Consider the following 21,718-nt stretch of genomic DNA (forward strand, 5'->3'; position numbering starts at 1 on the left):
GCCATTCAGAAATGCACCGACAGTGACCTTTTTCACTGTCCCTTCTGTCAATACGTGGGTGAAAAATGGATGGTTGACAACCATATAAAAGGCCATTCGTCAGTAAAACACAAAGGTGCTTATCTTACATATTTACACAAATCAATGAATGAGTATTTTTTCACAAGTATGAATCTTACTCCCTTCATTTGTGTCTTACAGGGTATAGGATGATGAAGTGTGGGTTAGGTTGTCGGACGGCAACTCATTTTCATTGTTGCTATTGTGCAGCAACAATAATAAATAGACTGCAATTTACAAGGCACTTGAAAATACACCTGGAGGAGGAGCATGCTGCAGCCCCTGCACAACACTTTGTGGACCCCGTACAGCAGTTTTTGGCCCCCGCTCATTCTCCATCAACCCCCACACAGCACCCAGAGGCCCCCGCACAGGCCTCCGCACAGGCCTCCGCACAGGCCCCCGCACAAGCCCCCGCTCAGCACCCAAAGGCTCCCGCACAGGCCCCTGCTCAGCACCCAGAGGTTCCCGCAGAGGCCCCTGCTCAGCACCCATTGGCTCCTAAAACACGTAATGGACAAAAGAAATTCATTTGTCCTCACTGCAAGGTCATCTTAAACAAAAGAAACTTCAAAACACACTGCAGGAGAAAACACACCCGCCTCTTTGAGACAGCGTGGAAGGACAGATTTTTGGCCTGTCAGTGAGGCGGTTTTATATAATGCTTATTTTGCCACGTACACTAATTGTAGTTGGTGTTGATCATTTTATGTTGTTGTAGGGACCAAGGACCAGACGGCTCAGTTTATTTGCCTCAGAGGTGAGCTCGGTCACCTTTTCACCGGGTCCAAAAACTCGGCCAGCGTTGCTTGGTGGTAAGACATAAATATTGCATTTGTAATTCCCAAAAGATAAACATAATGTAATGCCTAGAATATGCCTTTAATGATAATAATAACTGTGAAATGGGACAACACCATGTGTTAGTTAAAACCCTTGTGCTAAAACTTCTAATACATCTTCCCCTGTTGTCTTTTGTCTAGTACTATTTTGGAAAGAATGGATCTGCAGGAACATGTTACTCCCTTGCAGGCCCAAAAGAAGTGGGACAACTTGAAAAAGAAATATAAAGTATGTATATCTTGTATGTATATATTCGTTTAATATGTCTGTTCACAGTGTTTTACAGTACTGTATTTGTTTTATCATCCGCATTATTTTAAAATGTCTTTCATTAATGTTTTTGTTGACTTAAATGATTGAATCCTCTGTTTCAGGATTGCAAGTGTCCAGGGTCAGGGGATGGCGTGATCGGGAAGCCCACTGCTGCAACCTGGCCCTGGTATGTCCTCATGGATGAGGTGGTGGGACAGATGCACCCCATTGCTCCGCCTGCCCTTATCGCCTCCATCCCTGAGGACAGACCAGGGCGAAGTTCAGCAGTGGGTGAAGTGAAGGATGGCGGGGACAGGGTGGAGGAGGAGGATGAAGATGATGATGTTGAGGAGGAGGAGGAGGAGGAGGAGGAGGAGGACCCAGACAGACCAGAACCTCCGAGGAGGCAACAGAAAAGGAAGAGAGACAGGGAGGGTGAACTGATCGACCTCCTCAGGGAACACATGAGGCGACGGAGAGAGGCAGAGGAGAGAAATGAAAGGAGGATGGAGAGGATTCTCTCTATCCTTGAAAGATGTGTCCCTATACGTTAATAATAATATTAATAAAAATATTTTTGTTTCTATTTTTGTGAATAAATACACTGTTAAATAGCAGTATATTGCATTTCATTATTTTAACATAAAAAGCCATTTATATATTTTCTACCAAAACTGTGCAGGTGTGAAATGAACAGAAAAACAGTTGAAAGAAAGATATTTGCTTTTAAAGCTTAAACACATTTGCACTTTTTCAGATACAACTTAAGCTCATGAAAACTTTATATGCCCATTGTATTCTATCTGATAAGCTTGAATTAATATTTATGCTACATTAATGTGTATGTTACATTTACTGCTATAGATTTTAGTTTGGGCTCAATTTTAAGTACTTAAATCTGGCTGGTTTAATCTACAGTGACGTATCAGATTATATTGTATAAAATTGTGATATGAAAATAAACATCACATGCTGGTGTCTGTGGTGAAGGTTCTTCATTCGTAATAATATATTAATTATTAAAATTTGACAAAATCTGACTTTTTTTGGGTCTTTGGACTACATACTAAACTATGAATTTTTGGTAAAATTTTGGACAACTTCCAAAATATGACCTTTTGTCAAATTTTGGACGACATACTAAAGTTTCACCTTTTTTTTGTAAAATTTTGGACCACGTACTGAAGTAAGACTTTTTGTTGTCAAATTTTGGACCACATACTATAGTAAGACTTTTATGTCAAATTTTTGACAACATACTATACTGTGACTTTTTTTGTCAAATGTTGGACGACATACTAAAGTATGACTTTTTTGGTCAAATTTTGAACGACATACTAAAGTATGACTTTTTTGTCAGATTTTGGACAACATACTAAAATATGGCTGTCAAATTTTGGACGGCATACTAAAGTATGACTTTTTTGTCAAATTTTGGACGACATACTAAACTATGATATTTTTGTCAAATTTTGGACGACATACTAAATAATTATTTTTTGTCAAATTTTGGACGACATACTAAAGTATGACATTTTTGTCAGATTTTGGACGACATACTAAAGTATGACATTTTTGTCAAATTTTGGACAACATACTAAAGTATGACTTTTTTGTCAAATTTTGGACGACATACTAAAGTATGACATTTTTGTCAAATTTTGGACGACATACTAAATAATGACTTTTTGTCAAATTTTGGACGACATACTAAATAATGACTTTTTGTCAAATTTTGGACAACATACTAAATAATTACTTTTTGTCAAATTTTGGACGACATACTAAAGTATGACATTTTTGTCAGATTTTGGACGACATACTAAAGTATGACATTTTTGTCAAATTTTGGACGACATACTAAACTATGACATTTTTGTCAAATTTTGGACGACATACTAAAGTATGACTTTTTTGTCAAATTTTGGACGACATACTAAATAATTACTTTTTGTCAAATTTTGGACGACATATTAAAGTATGACTTTTTTGTCAAATTTTGGACGACATACTAAATAATTACTTTTTGTCAGATTTTGGACGACTACTAAAGTATGACATTTTTGTCAAATTTTGGACGACATACTAAACTATGACTTTTTGTCAAATTTTGGACGACATACTAAATAATTACTTTTGTCAAATTTTGGACGACATACTAAACTATGACTTTTTGTCAAATTTTGGACGACATACTAAATAATTACTTTTGTCAAATTTTGGACGACATACTAAAGTATGACTTTTTTGTCAAATTTTGTACGACATACTAAACTATGACTTTTTTGTCAAATTTTGGACGACATACTAAAGTATGACATTTTTGTCAAATTTTGGACGACATACTAAATAATGACTTTTTGTCAAATTTTGGACGACATACTAAATAATTACTTTTTGTCAGATTTTGGACGACATACTAAAGTATGACATTTTTGTCAGATTTTGGACAACATACTAAAGTATGACATTTTTGTCAAATTTTGGACGACATACTAAAGTATGACTTTTTTGTCAAATTTTGGACGACATACTAAATAATTACTTTTTGTCAGATTTTGGACGACTACTAAAGTATGACATTTTTGTCAAATTTTGGACAACATACTAAACTATGACTTTTTGTCAAATTTTGGACGACATACTAAATAATTACTTTTGTCAAATTTTGGACGACATACTAAAGTATGACTTTTTTGTCAAATTTTGGACGACATACTAAAGTATGACTTTTTTGTAAAATTTTGGACGACATACTTAAGTATGACTTCTTGTCAAATTTTGGACAACATACTAAAGTATGACTTTTTGTCAAATTTTAGACGACATACTAAAGTATGACTTTTTTGTAAAATTTTGGACGACATACTAAAGTAGGACTTTTTGTCAAATTTTAGACGACATACTAAACTATGACTTTTTGTCAAATTTTGGACGACATACTAAATAATTACTTTTTGTCAAATGTTGGACGACACACTAAAGCATGACTTGTTTGTCAAATTTTGGACGACATACTAAAGTATGACTTTTTGTCAAATTTTGGACGACACACTAAAGTATGACTTTTTTGTCAAATTTTGGACGACATACTAAAGTATGACTTCTTGTCAAATTTTGGACGACATACTAAAGTATGACTGTCAAATTTTGGACGACATACTAAACTATGACTTTTTGTCAAATTTTGGACGACATACTAAATAATTACTTTTTGTCAGATTTTGGACGACATACTAAACTATGATATTTTTGTCAAATTTTGGACGACATACTAACCTATGACTTTTTTGTCAAATTTTGGACGACATACTAAACTATGACATTTTTGTCAAATGTTGGACGACATACTAACCTATGACTTTTTTGTCAAATTTTGGACGACATACTAAACTATGACATTTTTGTCAAATTTTGGACGACATACTAAAGTATGACATTTTTGTCAGATTTTGGACAACATACTAAAGTATGACATTTTTGTCAAATTTTGGACGACATACTAAAGTATGACTTCTTGTCAAATGTTGGACGACATACTAACCTATGACTTTTTTGTCAAATTTTGGACGACATACTAAACTATGACATTTTTGTCAAATTTTGGACGACATACTAAAGTATGACATTTTTGTCAGATTTTGGACGACATACTAAATAATTACTTTTTGTCAGATTTTGGACGACTACTAAAGTATGACATTTTTGTCAAATTTTGGACGACATACTAAAGTATGACTTTTTTGTCAAATTTTGGACGACATACTAAATAATTACTTTTTGTCAGATTTTGGACGACTACTAAAGTATGACATTTTTGTCAAATTTTGGACGACATACTAAACTATGACTTTTTGTCAAATTTTGGACGACATACTAAATAATTACTTTTGTCAAATTTTGGACGACATACTAAAGTATGACTTTTTTGTCAAATTTTGGACGACATACTAAAGTATGACTTTTTTGTAAAATTTTGGACGACATACTTAAGTATGACTTCTTGTCAAATTTTGGACAACATACTAAAGTATGACTTTTTGTCAAATTTTAGACGACATACTAAAGTATGACTTTTTTGTAAAATTTTGGACGACATACTAAAGTAGGACTTTTTGTCAAATTTTAGACGACATACTAAACTATGACTTTTTGTCAAATTTTGGACGACATACTAAATAATTACTTTTTGTCAAATGTTGGACGACACACTAAAGCATGACTTGTTTGTCAAATTTTGGACGACATACTAAAGTATGACTTTTTGTCAAATTTTGGACGACACACTAAAGTATGACTTTTTTGTCAAATTTTGGACGACATACTAAAGTATGACTTCTTGTCAAATTTTGGACGACATACTAAAGTATGACTGTCAAATTTTGGACGACATACTAAACTATGACTTTTTGTCAAATTTTGGACGACATACTAAATAATTACTTTTTGTCAGATTTTGGACGACATACTAAACTATGATATTTTTGTCAAATTTTGGACGACATACTAACCTATGACTTTTTTGTCAAATTTTGGACGACATACTAACCTATGACTTTTTTGTCAAATTTTGGACGACATACTAAACTATGACATTTTTGTCAAATGTTGGACGACATACTAACCTATGACTTTTTTGTCAAATTTTGGACGACATACTAAACTATGACATTTTTGTCAAATTTTGGACGACATACTAACCTATGACATTTTTGTCAAATTTTGGACGACATACTAACCTATGACTTTTTTGTCAAATTTTGGACGACATACTAAACTATGATATTTTTGTCAAATTTTGGACGACATACTAAACTATGACATTTTTGTCAAATTTTGGACGACATACTAACCTATGACATTTTTGTCAAATTTTGGACGACATACTAACCTATGACTTTTTTGTCAAATTTTGGACGACATACTAAACTGTGACTTTTTTGTCAAATGTTGAACGACATACTACAATATGACTTTTTTTTTCTTCCAGATTTTGGACAACATACTATAGTATGACTTTTTTTGTCAACTTTTGGAAAGCTAAAGATAAATACTACTCACTAAAGTATGACTTTTTTTTGGTCAAATTTTGCACAACATACTAAAGTATGACTTTTTTGTCAGATTTTGGAGGACATACTAAAATATGACTGTCAAATTTTGGACGACATTCTAAAGTATGACTTTTTGTCAAATTTTGGACGACACACTAAAGTATGACTTTTTTGTCAAATTTTGGACGACATACTAAAGTATGACTTCTTGTCAAATTTTGGACAACATACTAAAGTATGACTGTCAAATTTTGGATGGCATACTAAAGTATGACTTTTTGTAAAATTTTGGACGACATACTAAACTATGACTTTTTGTCAAATTTTGGACGACATACTAAACAATTACTTTTTGTCAGATTTTGGACGACATACTAAACTATGATATTTTTGTCAAATTTTGGACGACATACTAACCTATGACATTTTTGTCAAATTTTGGACGACATACTAACCTATGACTTTTTTGTCAAATTTTGGACGACATACTAAACTATGATATTTTTGTCAAATTTTGGACGACATACTAACCTATGACTTTTTTGTCAAATGTTGAACGACATACTACAATATGACTTTTTTTTTCTTCCAGATTTTGGACAACATACTATAGTATGACTTTTTTTGTCAACTTTTGGAAAGCTAAAGATAAATACTACTCACTAAAGTATGACTTTTTTTTGGTCAAATTTTGCACAACATACTAACCTATGATATTTTTGTCAAATTTTGGACGACATACTAACCTATGACTTTTTTGTCAAATTTTGGACGACATACTGAAGTATGACATTTTTGTCAAATTTTGGACGACATACTAAACTGTGACTTTTTTGTCAAATGTTGAACGACATACTACAATATGACTTTTTTTTTCTTCCAGATTTTGGACAACATACTATAGTATGACTTTTTTTGTCAACTTTTGGAAAGCTAAAGATAAATACTACTCACTAAAGTATTACTTTTTTTTGGTCAAATTTTGCACAACATACTAAAGTATGACTTTTTTGTCAGATTTTGGAGGACATACTAAAATATGACTGTCAAATTTTGGACGACATACTAAAGTATGACTTCTTGTCAAATTTTGGACGACATACTAAAGTATGACTTTTTTGTCAAATTTTGGACGACATACTAAACTATGACTTTTTGTCTTTTTTTGTCAACTTTTGGAAAGCTAAAGATAAATACTACAAACTAAAGTATGACTTTTTTTTGTCAAATTTTGCACTACATTATGTAGTATGACTTTTTGACCTTCTGTGTGCGCTCAACTTTATAAATTATACTTTCTATTACTTAAAACACTTTATAATTTTGCGTAATGTTTTCAGGTCAACATACAATTTAATTACACACAGACGACTAGAGAGGTCTTACCTGCTCTGCTAGGGCCAGAGAATTGAAGCGGCGCAAGCTATGTTCCGTGGTATCCAACTGGTGGCGCTGTTAAGTCTAACACACTAACCCCGCTTCAAACTACTGCCTTCACCCCCTTTCTCGATATTAGTAGTGAATATATACAGTTACTTTTCTTGTCACATTCTCACGCCCGAAAGGTGGAATTGAACCACTCTGCCGCTAAGCAGCTACAGGTTTGAAGCCTGCACTCCGGACCACCGAAGCTCATCCGGGCGTTTAGTGAACCCTTGATCGGGACTACTTGAAGTAGCTCTCCGCAGTGTTTCGTCTTAGTCACGGTGTCATGTGACGAGACTCGTAAGTGTCAAGTAGAGACGGCGCATACGAAGAACTATCACATCCTGGTGGATCCAGAGCGACATTTAAGTCAGAAACGGACAAAAATGTCACATACTTTCGAGACTGTGCTGCATTATGAAAAGTAGGCGACTTCTGGTTGGCTGAGTATTCGGGAAATGGGGAGGAGCCTCGTTACGTCATCAATAAGGACACCCACGTACTGAATATAAGTATTAAAGGGACACTATGTAGTATTTATGGGTTTATATTACCCAAAATCCACTTTTTTATACATATTATGTGCTCCTGCATTGTCTAGTCGCTGTATAATAGTTTTTGTTTCATTTTCGTAGTGTTTCAAAAAGTCATGTAAATTAACATGGTCGCGGACCGCGGTTGCATAGCCACTGTTAGCAGCGAGACGCCATGTTTCTACCGGAGCCTGTAAGGACAAACGCGAGAGAACAAAACAATCGTCTCTTTACTTGTAGCGGAAGTCCCGCCTCCTCTCTCTCCGCTTCGTCTTCTACGGCCGCGGTAGCTCGCCCTCTCCCTCGCCTCACGAACCTCATCTGCTGACATGGAGAAAGACGACGAGTTCGACATTTGACCGGCTGCGGATACCGTATCGCTCAGGGAAGGGAGGGGGTGAGCAGAGCAGCAGGTCTTTGTTGTAAATTTCAGCCTCTCCTCTAGATGGCACTATAAACTACTTACTTCACCTTTAAACACAAATTCGACGACTCATATTGCAGGTACGTGAACAAACACACAACAAAGGGATTTTTACCTTGCAAGAATTAAGTGAATGAAGAATAGCACCCAAATTGTATTTATGTCGTACACATTGACAATACGAAAACACATTATTATTACATATGTGATGTGCAATGACCTATGTAAATTTTCATAAAAAGAACTTAGTTACAGTATGGCACAATAAACAACAAGGAAACCCTTTGGAAAAAATATCCCTTAAAATTGTCTTTTCATGCTTCAGATCTGGATCCTGACCAAACTCCTATTGTACATTTTCTTTTCGTTGTTGTTGTTGTTGTTGTTTTTTAATTAAATGCAATATTGATGTTTTTGAAGTGTTAACAATGTTGAAAACATGGTGGACACTTGTTTAAAACAGATCCTCAAGCTAGATCCATATCCAGATAACCACCTTGGATCACCTACCAAAATGTAATCACAATCTGTTGTTGTGCTACTCACAACCACACACACAGACAGACAGACAGACAGACAGACAGACAGACAGACACTGGTAAAAACATAACCTCTTTGATGGCGGCAATGAAGGAACAATAACATTAAAACTTCTATCCTGTATTTTTCTTGTGCTGGCAGTTATATTTCAATCAAGTATAACACGGATGTTTCAGAGGAAGGTGTTTTATATGACTGACTGAAGAGTCTGATGATCTTCCTTAGTTTCTCCAGCAGGTGGCGCTGTCACACTGCTGCTCTGTTCTTCCAGGGAGTAGCAGCACATGAACCCAGTGCAGGCCTTTCCACAGGCGAGGCTGCAGGCTGGAGGAGGTAGAGAGGGTGCAGAACACTCGCTGCATGACACAAACTCGGGCTGTATGGTGCAGCAGCCCACGCCTATGCTCTGCAGCACCTTAGTGACCTCCAACAGCAGCTCGGCACACCTGGACACATGGGAAACAATGAAACAATCGCAAAACTAGATAAAGATTTACAGTCAGGGATTTCTCCACCTGTGAGCTGTGATGATGAGATATAAATAAAGGGTAGTAAGGAATCATTTTAATGAATTTTTGAAATTCAGGAAATGATCCATTTGCCCAGATGCACTTTGAAAGTGAGGGGACTTCCTTCAAAAAACCCAAAAAGTATCTTGGAATGACTTACTTGAAATTTGCCGTCATAATAGACAGAATCACCTTGTACAAGGATCCGTTGAAAATATCCACAAACCTCTTAAGGAATAATTTTAATGCATTTTTGAAATTCCGGAAATGATCTATTTCTATCTACATCTGATGCACTTTGACACCGTGTGACAGTGAATCATTTCCACATACACATATATGGGAAACGGTTGAAAACATGATCAGAACGCAGCCCAATTTAGAACCTCACACTGTTTTCATACTTTTTGATTATGCCGTTTCGTCACTAAACAGGAAGTGCCCTTTAACTCGGACGTTTGTTGACCAATCGCCCTCAACACAGCACACCGGAAGTAGATTGTCCGAAACAAGCGTCCTTCTAATCGCCCATACATTGACCGATCGCTTAGAAACTGGCCAGAACACAGAGTCCAGGGCTTACCCGGCCTGGCGGTGGTGCCAGCGGCTGCGGGGTCCCACACAATGCTGCTTGCAGCTTTATTATTATTATTATTATTGTTACTATTATTAATAAGAGAGATAAGAGAGTATAAAATAACACATAATATTACCTCCATATTACAACAGCCAGGAGTGCAACAACAACAACAATGACCTTCAATTATACTTGTGACTCAACTTTTCTCACGTGATCTAAAAACACAATACATTGCCTGTATTGACTGTATTGGCTCACCTGTGTGCTGGAAAACAATCATGGCACTGTACATGGACCGTGGCCACCAGGAACGATTGGGTTAACTGCCAGAGGTGTAACTCATGCACAGCCCTCACTCCGGGGACGCTCGCGATCCTCTGTCTGAGGTCAGACACAGAAAGGTGTGGAGGTGCCGCCTGCAGCAGCAACAGTCCATATTTGTGCAACTGGAGGAGGAGAAACATGTCAGGGAAGAAGTGAAAACAGTCCACTTGGATATAGATACAGCTGCATATGGTGATTATGGAGCTACAGTGAAGGAGTGCAGGAAACAAAAAGAAATGTGCATTTAAGTATAAGCCAGGATTATTGGATTAAGGTGCTGATAATAATGTACACAAGTGGCTTTACTTTCCAGTTGCTGTTCAATGTTCTCCATTGCATTTATCAGTCATTCAAACTCAGTGGCACGACAGACATGAACCCACCTGTGGTATCGTGATGATGATCAGTATAATCACAGCCAGCAGAGACAGACCGAGGTTCAGGTAAGTCAGGAGGCCACAGGCTGTGGAGCTGAGCAGACACTGAGGGTCGACCAGCAGCACCACTGTGCTGTTGGTCACAGCCAGAACGGAGGTGAAGAGGACCTTAAAGGTCACGAGGAGCGACAGCAGCCACACCGGCCACTGACCGCTGCGCTCGCCGCTCTCTGTGTGATGAGACGACTTGCAAACTGGGGAGATAACTGATTCTTTTTGAACGTCTGAAATAGCAGGAAACAGTAAAAGATTAATTTGAAAAACAATAAGATTGAATACATTAAATATCCATCAACTCCATCAGGACCAATTAACCAACTATAAGACATGCGCTGGCTTAAAATCGTATTGATCACATCACATGGTTTTCAAAATGTCGCAGAACAAAGCTGCTAAACTCATACCAAGGTGTCTCATGCAGGTATTCTGCTCAGACATTTCTGTGTTTGAATGCTGGTGAATGTCTGGCTGCCACAGTTGTGGGGTTCGGGAGTCAGATTCCGTAACACTGGCGGCTCCAGGGTTGTAAAGGACAAGGGCCTGGTTGTTGAGCGAGTCGTCCACAGCAGACTGGACTCGGTTAACGTCACTGAGGACTCGCCCCGGCTCGGCCAGGCCTTTGGAGTCTCCTGCAGCCGTGACTGTGGGAATCAAACGCGGGAATTTAATAACAAGAAAAACGTGTCTGATGTTCTTTACAGCTGAATATACACTGAGAAGCGACATCAAAGCCAGAGCGTCCTCACTGACTCACGAACACCAGCTGTGTCTTACATGACCAGCTAAAGCAGCATGTGAGCTTAACTGCACGTATGTGTGTAGCTTTAAATATAAACAAAACATTGTCTTTAGGTGTTTTTCAGAGAACTCTGCAAATCTGACATAACAGTGTTTTGGCGACAAAAGTTACACACCGGAGCTTTAACATGTGCTTAAAGGAAAAAGTGAGATGTTCTGCCACACACTGAAACTGAAATGTTTAGGCGCAATGATACCTTGAAGGTGAGATTCGGTTCCTGTTGTCTTGCTGGATCCTGACCTCCCCTCCTGCAGTTCACCCCAATAAAGCTTGAGCACCAGCATCTTGTGGAGCAAAATGACCACTGTGATGAGAACAAGCAACACAGGACGCTGCACTGGCTCTGGCTCCATGGAAATGCTGATGAGGTTCAGCAGGTAGGATATACTCAGAGAAGACAGGGTGAGGCTGGAAATGAATTCCCCCATTACCGGAATCCGGCCTTTGCTGTAAGAGACACCACAGCCAAGAGTCGGAGGAGGTGGTTCATTTAGTGTGGATGAGCCACAGGTGACGGTGGCACTGTGGGTGCCAGGTAGACGTTGGTCGTGTGTTTCTGCTGCAGGTGGAGACTCGGGGGATTCCAGAGAGGGAAGCACAGTTTGAAGAGAAATGCGCATGAGGATGAAGAGGGTGTGGAAACTATCCACCAGGATCATAGTGGACGAGCAGAACACACTGATGGCTATCTCGCACACCAGCAGCAGGAGTGTGAATCCCAGCATACACCTGTGTGGCATCGTCATACCTGCAACTGAAAGCACGGACATCACTTTGTGTGCACGCAGAGGTGGAAAGACTACTGAAATATTCTACTCAAGTAAAAGTCACACTATTTTGATACAATTTTACTCAAGTACAAGTAAAAGTACTAGTCTAAAAATGAACTCATGTTAAATGAGTAAAAATTCAAATGTGTAAACCCCTAATGTATCAGTCAACATGGGTCAAAGGTCACAGAGACCTTAATTAGTGTCGTCGTTCACCTGTCCTCATCGTTCACCTGTCCTCATCTCCTCATCGTTCACCTGTCTTCATCGTTCACCTGTCTTCATCGTTCACCTGTCCTCATCGTTCACCTGTCCTCATCGTTCACCTCTCCTCATCGTTCACCTGTCCTCATCGTTCACCTGTCCTCATCGTTCACCTGTCCTCATCGTTCAACTGTCCTCATCGTTCACCTGTCCTCATCGTTCACCTGTCCTCATCCTTCAACTGTCTTCATCGTTCACCTGTCCTCATTGTTCACCTGTCTTCATCGTTCACCTGTCATCTTCATTCACCTGTCCTCAAGGTTCACCTGTCATCTTCATTCACCTGTCCTCATCGTTCATCTGTCTTCATCATTCAACCTGTCTTCATCGTTCACCTGTTCTCATCGTTCATCTGTCTTCATCATTCAACCTGTCTTCATCGTTCACCTGTCCTCATCGTTCAACTGTCTTCACATTCAACCTGTCTTCATCGTTCACCTGTCCTCATCGTTCAACTGTCTTCACATTCAACCTGTCTTCATCGTTCACCTGTCCTCATCGTTCACCATGCGGCCGGAGCCAAAGCTGATAAAAACCCACATACATCACAGTCATTTGACCCAAGAGTGAATGCAGATTAAACACTTTCCCGCTGGTGGAAAACCAATTTAAATGTGTTTTTGGGCCACTGGTAATGTGATATCAGAGTCTGTAACTGTATTTGTTGAAATCCTCTTCACGTCCAGAAAGCAGAAATCAATAAATAGAGTTGGGTAATAACCAAGCTATTACTTGGTGATAACTATAGAAATAAGACAATCTCACCAAATGATTACTTCCTAATTAGAAAATTATTTTCCATTAACAATTATCGTTACCACAATATGACTATATTTCTATACTATACCACTGACATGATTCAAATGTGCAGAATGTGTTGGTTGCCGTTTGTAAATCATCAAAGTTGTCTCTTTTTCTCCACTTCAACGACAACCCAAAAAACAAAATGTATTTTTCATTCACAGCTGTTACAATCCAAATCAAACAAAAAAAGCTGCTGAACTGACCAAGTGTAGTTAGGCGAGCAGTTTAGTGACACTCACCGTGTCTAAATAATCAAAGAAACTTGTTAGTCTGACTATGTACAGTTAAAGCTGCACATGCCAACACCATCTCAATCCCTTAACTGTTGAGTTGGGACTGTTCACTGTAACTCATTTCCACAATGTGTGGTTTTTTCTACAATCTTGTGTAAACACGAGCCACTGTCATTTCAGTCTGAGATATCGTATCTACAATTTACTTCAGTTTACTTCAAGTTCACGATCAATTAAAGTCAGAGTATGTATATAAAGACAGTACAGTATACACAGTATATAAGACCAACACTCACGTAAAGTCACGTACAACCCCGGCACGATTATGCAACACGAGCAAAGATTACTGAAACACGTGTGGAAAATGCATACTTTTCTTTCAGCGTGGGTTTGAGTTACCTCAGAGAAGTCCGTCCCTGCAAGTAGAGATGAGTTGGGTTCTTGGATGTGATGTGAAACAAATGCGCTCTCTCCATCGCTCCCTCCACACTCCTCCTCTGCTCTAATCATAGTCATGTGAGCACTCGTCCCTGTTTGGATTCCTCTCGTCAGGCCATGGTGGGGTAAAAAAAATGCAGCCCACCCACCCTTTGTACAATCTCTCTGAAGATAGAGTACGTCTAATTAAATCTTTAAGAGGGAAATTAAAGCTGTAGTGCATGACCTTTACATACTAATTCATGTTTGTAGCCGTTGTGAAAGGAGCTCACACAATGCTGATTTAGCTTCTGAAGTGTCTTGGACATATTAACACAGCGAATTTGTTTAAAATAAGTTCGTGTCCACTTACACTGTAACTAGGTTTACAACGCCCTACAAATAAGTTTACGACTTAAGCGTTCAGGCTTTATCTGAGTATTGCCTTTTTGAACTCCATTTGACCGTAAAGTGGATGCAAAGGTTAAACATTTGTCCTTATGTGGTCAGTGATGTGGTCCCTATTGGAGACTGAAGGTCGAATAAGATAGAAGGGCTTCGGGCAGTGAAGGCCAGTGGGCCGGTCAACCCCTGTACTACTATGTTGTGTTGCATGTACAGTAAACGGATACAAATAGATACAAAATGTTATACATTATTTAGCACTTATTTATTGAAACGACTGCTAGTTTTGTGGAGAAAAAAGGTGAGTAACAAAACCACCAAGTAGTTGACTGATGTATATGAGGCAGTGAAGGGACTGCATTTTCGGGGCAATAATGTGATATCAACAAGTGCATGAAAGTGCATGAAATTGTAATGATTCAAAGCAGCGATGCACCTCCACAGTGGCACGAGTGAATTATAATAAGGACGTCACGAGGTTCCAGAGCTTAAACTCCACCACCGGACTCCTTCAGGACACACTAGAGTACGTTAGATAGCTTAAAAATGTGAGAAATGTCCAGTTTTCTTCCATCTCACCGTCAACGGCGCCCATTCTGATAAAACTTAGTGACACTGAAGTTCATCATTTGTATTCACGGGCACTGTCCAGCTCTCTCTGATCCCATGAATGGTCATGAGTCCCATGTGTGCCAGTGTGCACAGGTTTTCTTGTGGTCCACTGGACTGTGAATCAACAGGCCAAATCTGGCCTGACACTACGGATAAATTCCTACTGTTCCCGCACATTCCTGAGGCACGGCTAAGCCCGAGGAGAGACCCAGCGAGGAAGCAATTGATCTCGTACTACTGTCCTCGCTCTGCAACCTGGCGCCTGAATCCTGAGCAGCCACACACTGGACTGTTTTACCACGTTTGCAGGTACTGATCGTCTAACCTCGTATCTTCAGATAATCGAACAGGTGGTTTTTCTGGTCACTTGAAACAGAGGAGTCATCTGTTTGTGAAACATCTGCAGTCACTACTTCATACACACTGGACTTTTAAAGACAGATTATGGCAGGGTAACCACACCAGTGAGGGCTAATGCCAGTCGATTCAAATGGCGGCCAATAACCAACTTCATAGTGGCTCAGCCTGTGGTTTGAGGCGTTTGTGGGTCTTATTTCAAAAATAAATAAATGCTTAAATTGTGCAATGATTTGATTTCATGCACTTTAAGTTGCACATGAGAGATTTTTTCCATTTAAAACTAATGCTGTTCACCTTTTTTATGCACTTTGAGGTATGCGGGCAGGTGTGACCAAAATCATTGACTTTTATTATACTTTTAATGCACTTGTTGATGTACTTTTGTAAATTTGTCATCACTTGCTGCCTCCTGGCTGCAGAAAATGTCAAGCCCGACCAAGAGTGGGGCTTTGGTTTGGTTTGTTTTTTGGTTTGTTTTGGTTTGAAAATGTGGCCCAACTCGCGGCCCGAGTTTGTAATTGAATAGTCCTGATCTAATGGTTTGGGCCGGTCTGGATTTCACGGAGAACTGCTGCTTTTATGGACCTCATGTTTGAGCCACATCTCGACGCCAGCGCGAAATCTTTTGATTTGTGCCAATTTAGACAAGCCACATCGAAGTGATGTTGTACGATACGCCAGCAAGCTCTGGTAAAAATCTGTACCGCTGTCTTTTACCTTATGCAGCAGCCTCTGGTGGCCAACAGCAAACATTTAAATGTTCTTGTGGACATCGACATAAAACTTTCTAGAATTGAATTGTGCACCTAAATGGGAGTTACACACCTTGCATCACACAGTTATTCTCTCTCTTCTGTGTCCACTTCACCTCCCTCTTGTTCCTTCACTCCTCTGTCCCCCATTTTTCGTTTCACCCTAACCGGTCGAGGCAGGTGGCCGCACATCTTTGAGTCTCAATTTAATTGAATTGCGTCAAAAGACATTCGAGTCTACGAGGAGTTCGTCTTATGAAACAACATAGCCGACTTGAGCTTCGTCCATTTTGTTTCCTTGCCGAGTGCAGGAGTGAATTCCACTTTCTTCCTATAGTGTCAGCTGAGGAAAAGAAAATGACCTCCGTGGACTGAACAAAAACACTTCATGACAGAAAAAAGGTTCACTCTTGTGCAATTCACCCCGAGGTGCACGATCACATGTTTCATACCAGTGTGGACTGAGGCCCCGCTTCAGTCGCTCATCTGACCATATGATGAGTTGTGTACAAACAAAACAGGGGCCAAAGGACATGAGGAAATGTTTTATTTCAACCAGCGTCACTGCAGTAAAACCCAAGAAGCTGCAGTGCTGAACATGGATTGTTTTTCGAGTTTCACAAAGCGTCACAAAGTTTCTATGTCGGGACAGAAGATCCACACTGAACAGAAAGAGAGGGAATATAACAACATAATAGGTGGTGCTAACTTGCGTGTGTAACGGTCAGCTTTTCTTGACAGTGAAAAGATTCAAACTCCATGTCCAGAGACATGCTTTTCGTCTTGTAGGTTCTGTGTGAGCTTCAAACAGACGGCGATACAACAACAAACGGTTTCACTGGTATTTCACAGATAACTTTGGCAAGAGAAACCGGAAACAAAAACCCAAGGGACAAGGTGAGAAAGCCTCATGTTTGAAGTGAAATTGTAACACAAAACTCTTGTATTTAGATTTTAAACACATCGTCTGTATTCGTGTGTTTAAGTATACAAAGATTTGCCACTCGCCGAAAAATATCAACCATGTGAAAATTAACAAAACGTACGCGATACAATTTCCCTCCGCATTAGGATGTGCTCTTCTCACCTCAGTTACATTTACTGTTGTGTTGATTTGGGTTAAAAAAACAGAACACTAGGATAGAAAGGGAAAGGGGGAGGGAATATTTTGGGGTTAAGTGCTCGACTATGCTTCACGAGACAAGAACTTCGCCATCACTTGTTTGTCAATACTACATTTACTTGGCAAAACAGATATTGAAGATTTGACTTTGAGAAGAATAGAAAGGATTTCAACAGACAATATTGCTTTGTTTTTAGGGGACCGATATGGACAAATGCTATTTCAGTCAAAAATAACACACACCTTAAGTACCCTCTAACATTTTAGGCACATTTCAAGCCAGGAGACAATAACCCTGTCTCACCAGCAGCATCTTATTATTTATAATGTTTTTTTGACCCGTGATATCTCTGTGAAGGTTCACTATCTGTAGGCAACTGGACAACGTGCTCGAGTTTAACGTCTCGTCCGAGAGGCTTCTTCACTCCTGACTGACAGGTGGATAGATAGTTATTATGAGAAACACGGAGGAGGTGGTTCACTGAATTAACCAATTTCAGGTTGTTAATTTCACTCGACTCTACTAAAATGTGGACGAGAGTTGTTAGGAGACACAGTCTGGGGTGTGGCGAGTGTTGGGAGTTCACCTTCGTCGTTCAGTGCGTGTTGATCGGGACAGACCGCATTGTCGGCGGTGGCCGTAGTGAGGGCACAGAAGAAGAGGCAGCTCGTCTGGACAAGACTCAGCTGTCCACTTAGATCTGAAGGACAAATGACACTCTTTACGATGATGAGAAGGGACGCATTCTGGCCAGGGAAGAGAAAAGGTTTAAACAGAGGAGTGAGAGAAACCATCTACTGTATGAGTTAACATACATGTTTTTGCAACACACAGGTTTCAGAACCCCTGCTGTATTTGACAATATCCAGCACCACAATCACATACAGTGATAATTACACTGAGAAAACGTGTTCGGCCCAACGTGAGGCGTCACCACTAGCTTTGTTTTCAGACTCAGGACAGGAAAAATAAACTCCAAGTTGTAACTTTGAGGGACTAGATCATGACATCGACTCGGAACAACTTTAGTGTCAGTACTGAAATGGATTGTATTTCTGAAAGAAATGCGGATGGGATCATCTCCTTTACTTGCGCCAGTTCAGCAGGAGAACAAACAAACTGAACCGTCTCTTGTTTTTCGAAATGTAAACCCAACATTTCACACGTGCACTCGTCTGCAAAGCTCTGAGGAACCAAACTGAGTGATTTAATTGAATCATTCAGTCATAACCATTAGTCATTACATGCATTTATTTGAGAGGAACAGATTTCGCCATACATATCTTTGTGATTACCAGCACATTTCAATTAAGTTAACAAATTATTATTAAAATTTCTAAAAATTAAAGCATTACAAACAGTGGGGGCAAACTCTTTGTTGGGTGCAGAAGAGCAGAAGGGTTGAAAAATGCTCCTTTTAAGAAAAACAGAAAGACACACCTGCTTGTGTGTTTCTCTAGAAGAAAATTCGATTCTCTCCATCAAGTGAATATTTCACGTCATCTTTGGGAAATTCAGGACAATGATCACATCTGATCGGAGACATCGGGACGTGAAAAATGATCTATGTGATGCATGTGATATCCTTTTTTCTGGCTCCAATGTGGGAGAAAAAACAAAACAAAAAAGCAGCAGTGCCCCCTTGTGGCAACAGGTCCACCAAGCAGTGTAGCATGAAAGCAAAGGGGATTTTTGAGTATGTCTGCTGTATTTACTTTCCAAACTGCACCCAGACTGTAGTAGTCAAACATTCCATCATATTACCTTCCCTCCCAACACAGATTGCCCCTACCCACCAAAAAAAAGAAAAAGTAAATATATGCTCTAGTTTTGAGTTTGAAATATACATCAAAAAAGAAGGGTGGCCTTTAAAAGCAACACCTAAATGGAAGAGATAAAATGAAGAGGGTGTGAAGAAGACATAGGGGGGGAAATGACCAGAAAAGGCTCAATTATCTATAAAATAAATAGAAAAAAAAAACAGGATTTCTCAAAGCAGCCAGTTGGTAAAAAAAGAAACAAAAGAATAGATGAGTGGCACATGAATGTGAGCTGGAGCTGAGGAAACAAGAAGAACTAATGCAAGACTGAGGGACAGAAGGAAAGATGAGAGGGGGAATGACAGAGAACAGAGACTGAGCTGCTTTTCTTCAGTTTCACACAATGAAAGAAAAAAAAGGAAAAAGAAAAACGTGTCTAAAGTTCCAGAGAATCAATATCTTTTGTTTGTATGTTTGTTTGTTGTTACTGTAAATACCGCAATACAGCATTGCTTTCCAGCATTCACAGAAGCAGGCTGGAGACGAGTTCAGCTCCTCCACGTCAGATCTGAGCAGACTGAGTGGAGGAGGAGGAGGAGGAGGAGGAGGGGACACTGATTCCTGAGGGGCCAGAGTGAGCAGAGGACAAGAAAACAAGAGCAGAGGAGAGTCAAAGACGGTCCCTTGGTTTGTTTTTTTCCATAAAGGTGGGGAGGGAATAAATGGGAGTAGGGACACAGACCAAAAAACAAACGTTGACATTTAGACACCGTAACATCGTCAGCTTCCGTGAATATAAAAGCCTTTGATGCAGATATACTCCGGGGCGAGTGTTTAAAGCCAGCAGGTCGCCTCAGCAGGGTCTGTTATGATTATCCTGTCGTCTGAGTTTGTTTCTCAGCATCATCCTTTTGTCTGTATGTTTTGACACGAGAGAGAGAGAGAGAGAGAGACAGAGAGAGAGAGAGAGTGTGAACATGGACTGTGAGAAAGGTGTGTGTTCTGTCTTTGGTTAGTGTTTTCTCCTTCCTCCTTTGTCCTTCCTTCTCGCTGCTCTCTCACTCACAGGCAGTTGTTTTGTGTGTAAAGATTGCAGACTGATAAAATGTAGTGATATCAGGGTGATTATTTCCCCCAATCCTCCGCTCTCATACTCAGTGTACACATGTATATGTGTGTAGTGTGTGTGTGTGTGTGTGTAAAGGACTCCTTATTTCTTATGTCCAGGCTAAACAGATGGGTCTTGTCCTTTGAGTCTTTTCCATAAGTTGCTTGTATGTGAGCGTACGGAGCTTCGACTTTAACGTCAGCTCGTGAGTCTTTTATAGAAAGGTTACGTCGGTGGCGTAAAGTCAAAGAGTTGACAAAAACATTGTAGGGCGGTCACGTCGTCGAGCCAGACAAAGTATCTCAATGTGGTTTTCTCCCGTCCTCGTGAACCTTGTGGAAGTAGAAGAGAAGGTATAATTTAGTGTCGGAAACATTTGCAAAACCCAAGGTCAAGATCACATCTAATTGCCCACAATCAATAACCCACATATCATTCTAAATTTGACAAAAAAACAGGCTGATAGAAACAATAACTGTGGATGTGCAGTGCTTTATGAAACACTGGGTCATTAATGTACCCAAGGAACACAGTCACACGTAAAAAAAAGTGGGCACAATTTTCCGGTTGCATAAAGAACTCCTAAAGACTCCTATTGGACGGACTGTACCAACTGTCAAAGACACTGGCGTCCACTCGTACATGCTGTATTTTATTTTTCTATAAATGGGAAAATAATTTACAAAATTGACATCATGAAATATATTCTTTAGTGCTGTCAAACGTTAACAGCGTTTAACGGCGTCTACGTTGATGAATTTGATCGTGCTTTAATGCAGACAAATGTTTTTACCTCTTAAGTTCATGGTGCGTCTCTTCCCGTGTCCAAACTGGCTTCTAGCAGCAGCTCCTCCAGGTCCTGTCCACAGCTGACACTGACTACAGGAGTAACATAAAACATGTATCATCAAACAGGCATTTCTCACACAAAACCAACTGATCTTTAAAAACCATTTAAAATCAGTGAATGAAGGTGCTCACCGTGCTCCATCACACAGCTGCCAGGCTTAGCGTTTTCAGCGTCCAACAGATGGAGAGAGAACTCCGATTTCAGGCCATTGGGTAGAGCTGAACTGACCAACTCTCCCTCCAGAGCGTCAGTGAAACACTCGACCTCGTCAGCCGAGCTCTCATCAGGCGAGTCCTCCACTTCCACCGGGGAGACGGCCCCAGTTGTTGTGGATTCAGGACTCTCTGAAGAATTTGACTCCTCTGGTCCGTGATCTGCCTCGACTAGAAGAAGAGGCAGTGCTGAACTTGGTTCCTCTTGGTTTGGTTGGCTTTTGTCTTTCTGTGCTGTAGAAGTAGGAGGCTTGACTTCCTCCTGTT

At 39.6% G+C, this 21,718-nt stretch overlaps 3 protein-coding genes across 3 annotated transcripts in view; 1 reads left to right on the forward strand and 2 right to left on the reverse strand.

The window, feature by feature from the left end:
* Positions 1-212: 212 nt before the first annotated feature.
* On the forward strand, positions 213-9,293 carry LOC310925076 (uncharacterized protein; the record flags this gene model as incomplete). Its single annotated transcript, XM_083886946.1, has 6 exons — positions 213-219; positions 271-699; positions 782-875; positions 1,044-1,131; positions 1,278-1,472; positions 9,273-9,293. 6 exons carry the CDS (start codon positions 213-215, stop codon positions 9,291-9,293), a joined length of 834 nt encoding a protein of 277 aa, XP_083743072.1.
* Positions 9,294-9,318: 25 nt separating this feature from the next.
* On the reverse strand, positions 9,319-12,550 carry LOC310925077 (proton-coupled zinc antiporter SLC30A1; the record flags this gene model as incomplete). The annotated part of the gene is made up of 5 exons (XM_083886947.1): positions 9,319-9,577; positions 10,479-10,666; positions 10,928-11,205; positions 11,386-11,622; positions 11,977-12,550. 5 exons carry the CDS (start codon positions 12,548-12,550, stop codon positions 9,319-9,321), a joined length of 1,536 nt encoding a protein of 511 aa, XP_083743073.1.
* A 6,272-nt stretch (positions 12,551-18,822) lies between these two features.
* The window catches only part of ppp1r37 (protein phosphatase 1, regulatory subunit 37), a 29,191-nt gene continuing 26,295 nt past the window's right edge, over positions 18,823-21,718 (reverse strand). Inside the window, exons 11-13 of the mRNA XM_083886948.1 lie at positions 21,371-21,713; positions 21,183-21,268; positions 18,823-20,721 (exon numbers count right to left, since the gene is read on the reverse strand). Of these exons, the coding sequence (XP_083743074.1) occupies positions 21,192-21,268; positions 21,371-21,713 (420 nt within the window). The 3' untranslated portion in view covers positions 18,823-20,721; positions 21,183-21,191. The remainder of the gene's footprint in view (positions 20,722-21,182; positions 21,269-21,370; positions 21,714-21,718) is intronic.

This window comes from Microchirus variegatus (genome assembly GCF_963457635.1).
Source record: "Microchirus variegatus genome assembly, chromosome: 3".
In the NCBI taxonomy this organism is placed as follows: Eukaryota; Metazoa; Chordata; class Actinopteri; order Pleuronectiformes; family Soleidae; genus Microchirus; species Microchirus variegatus.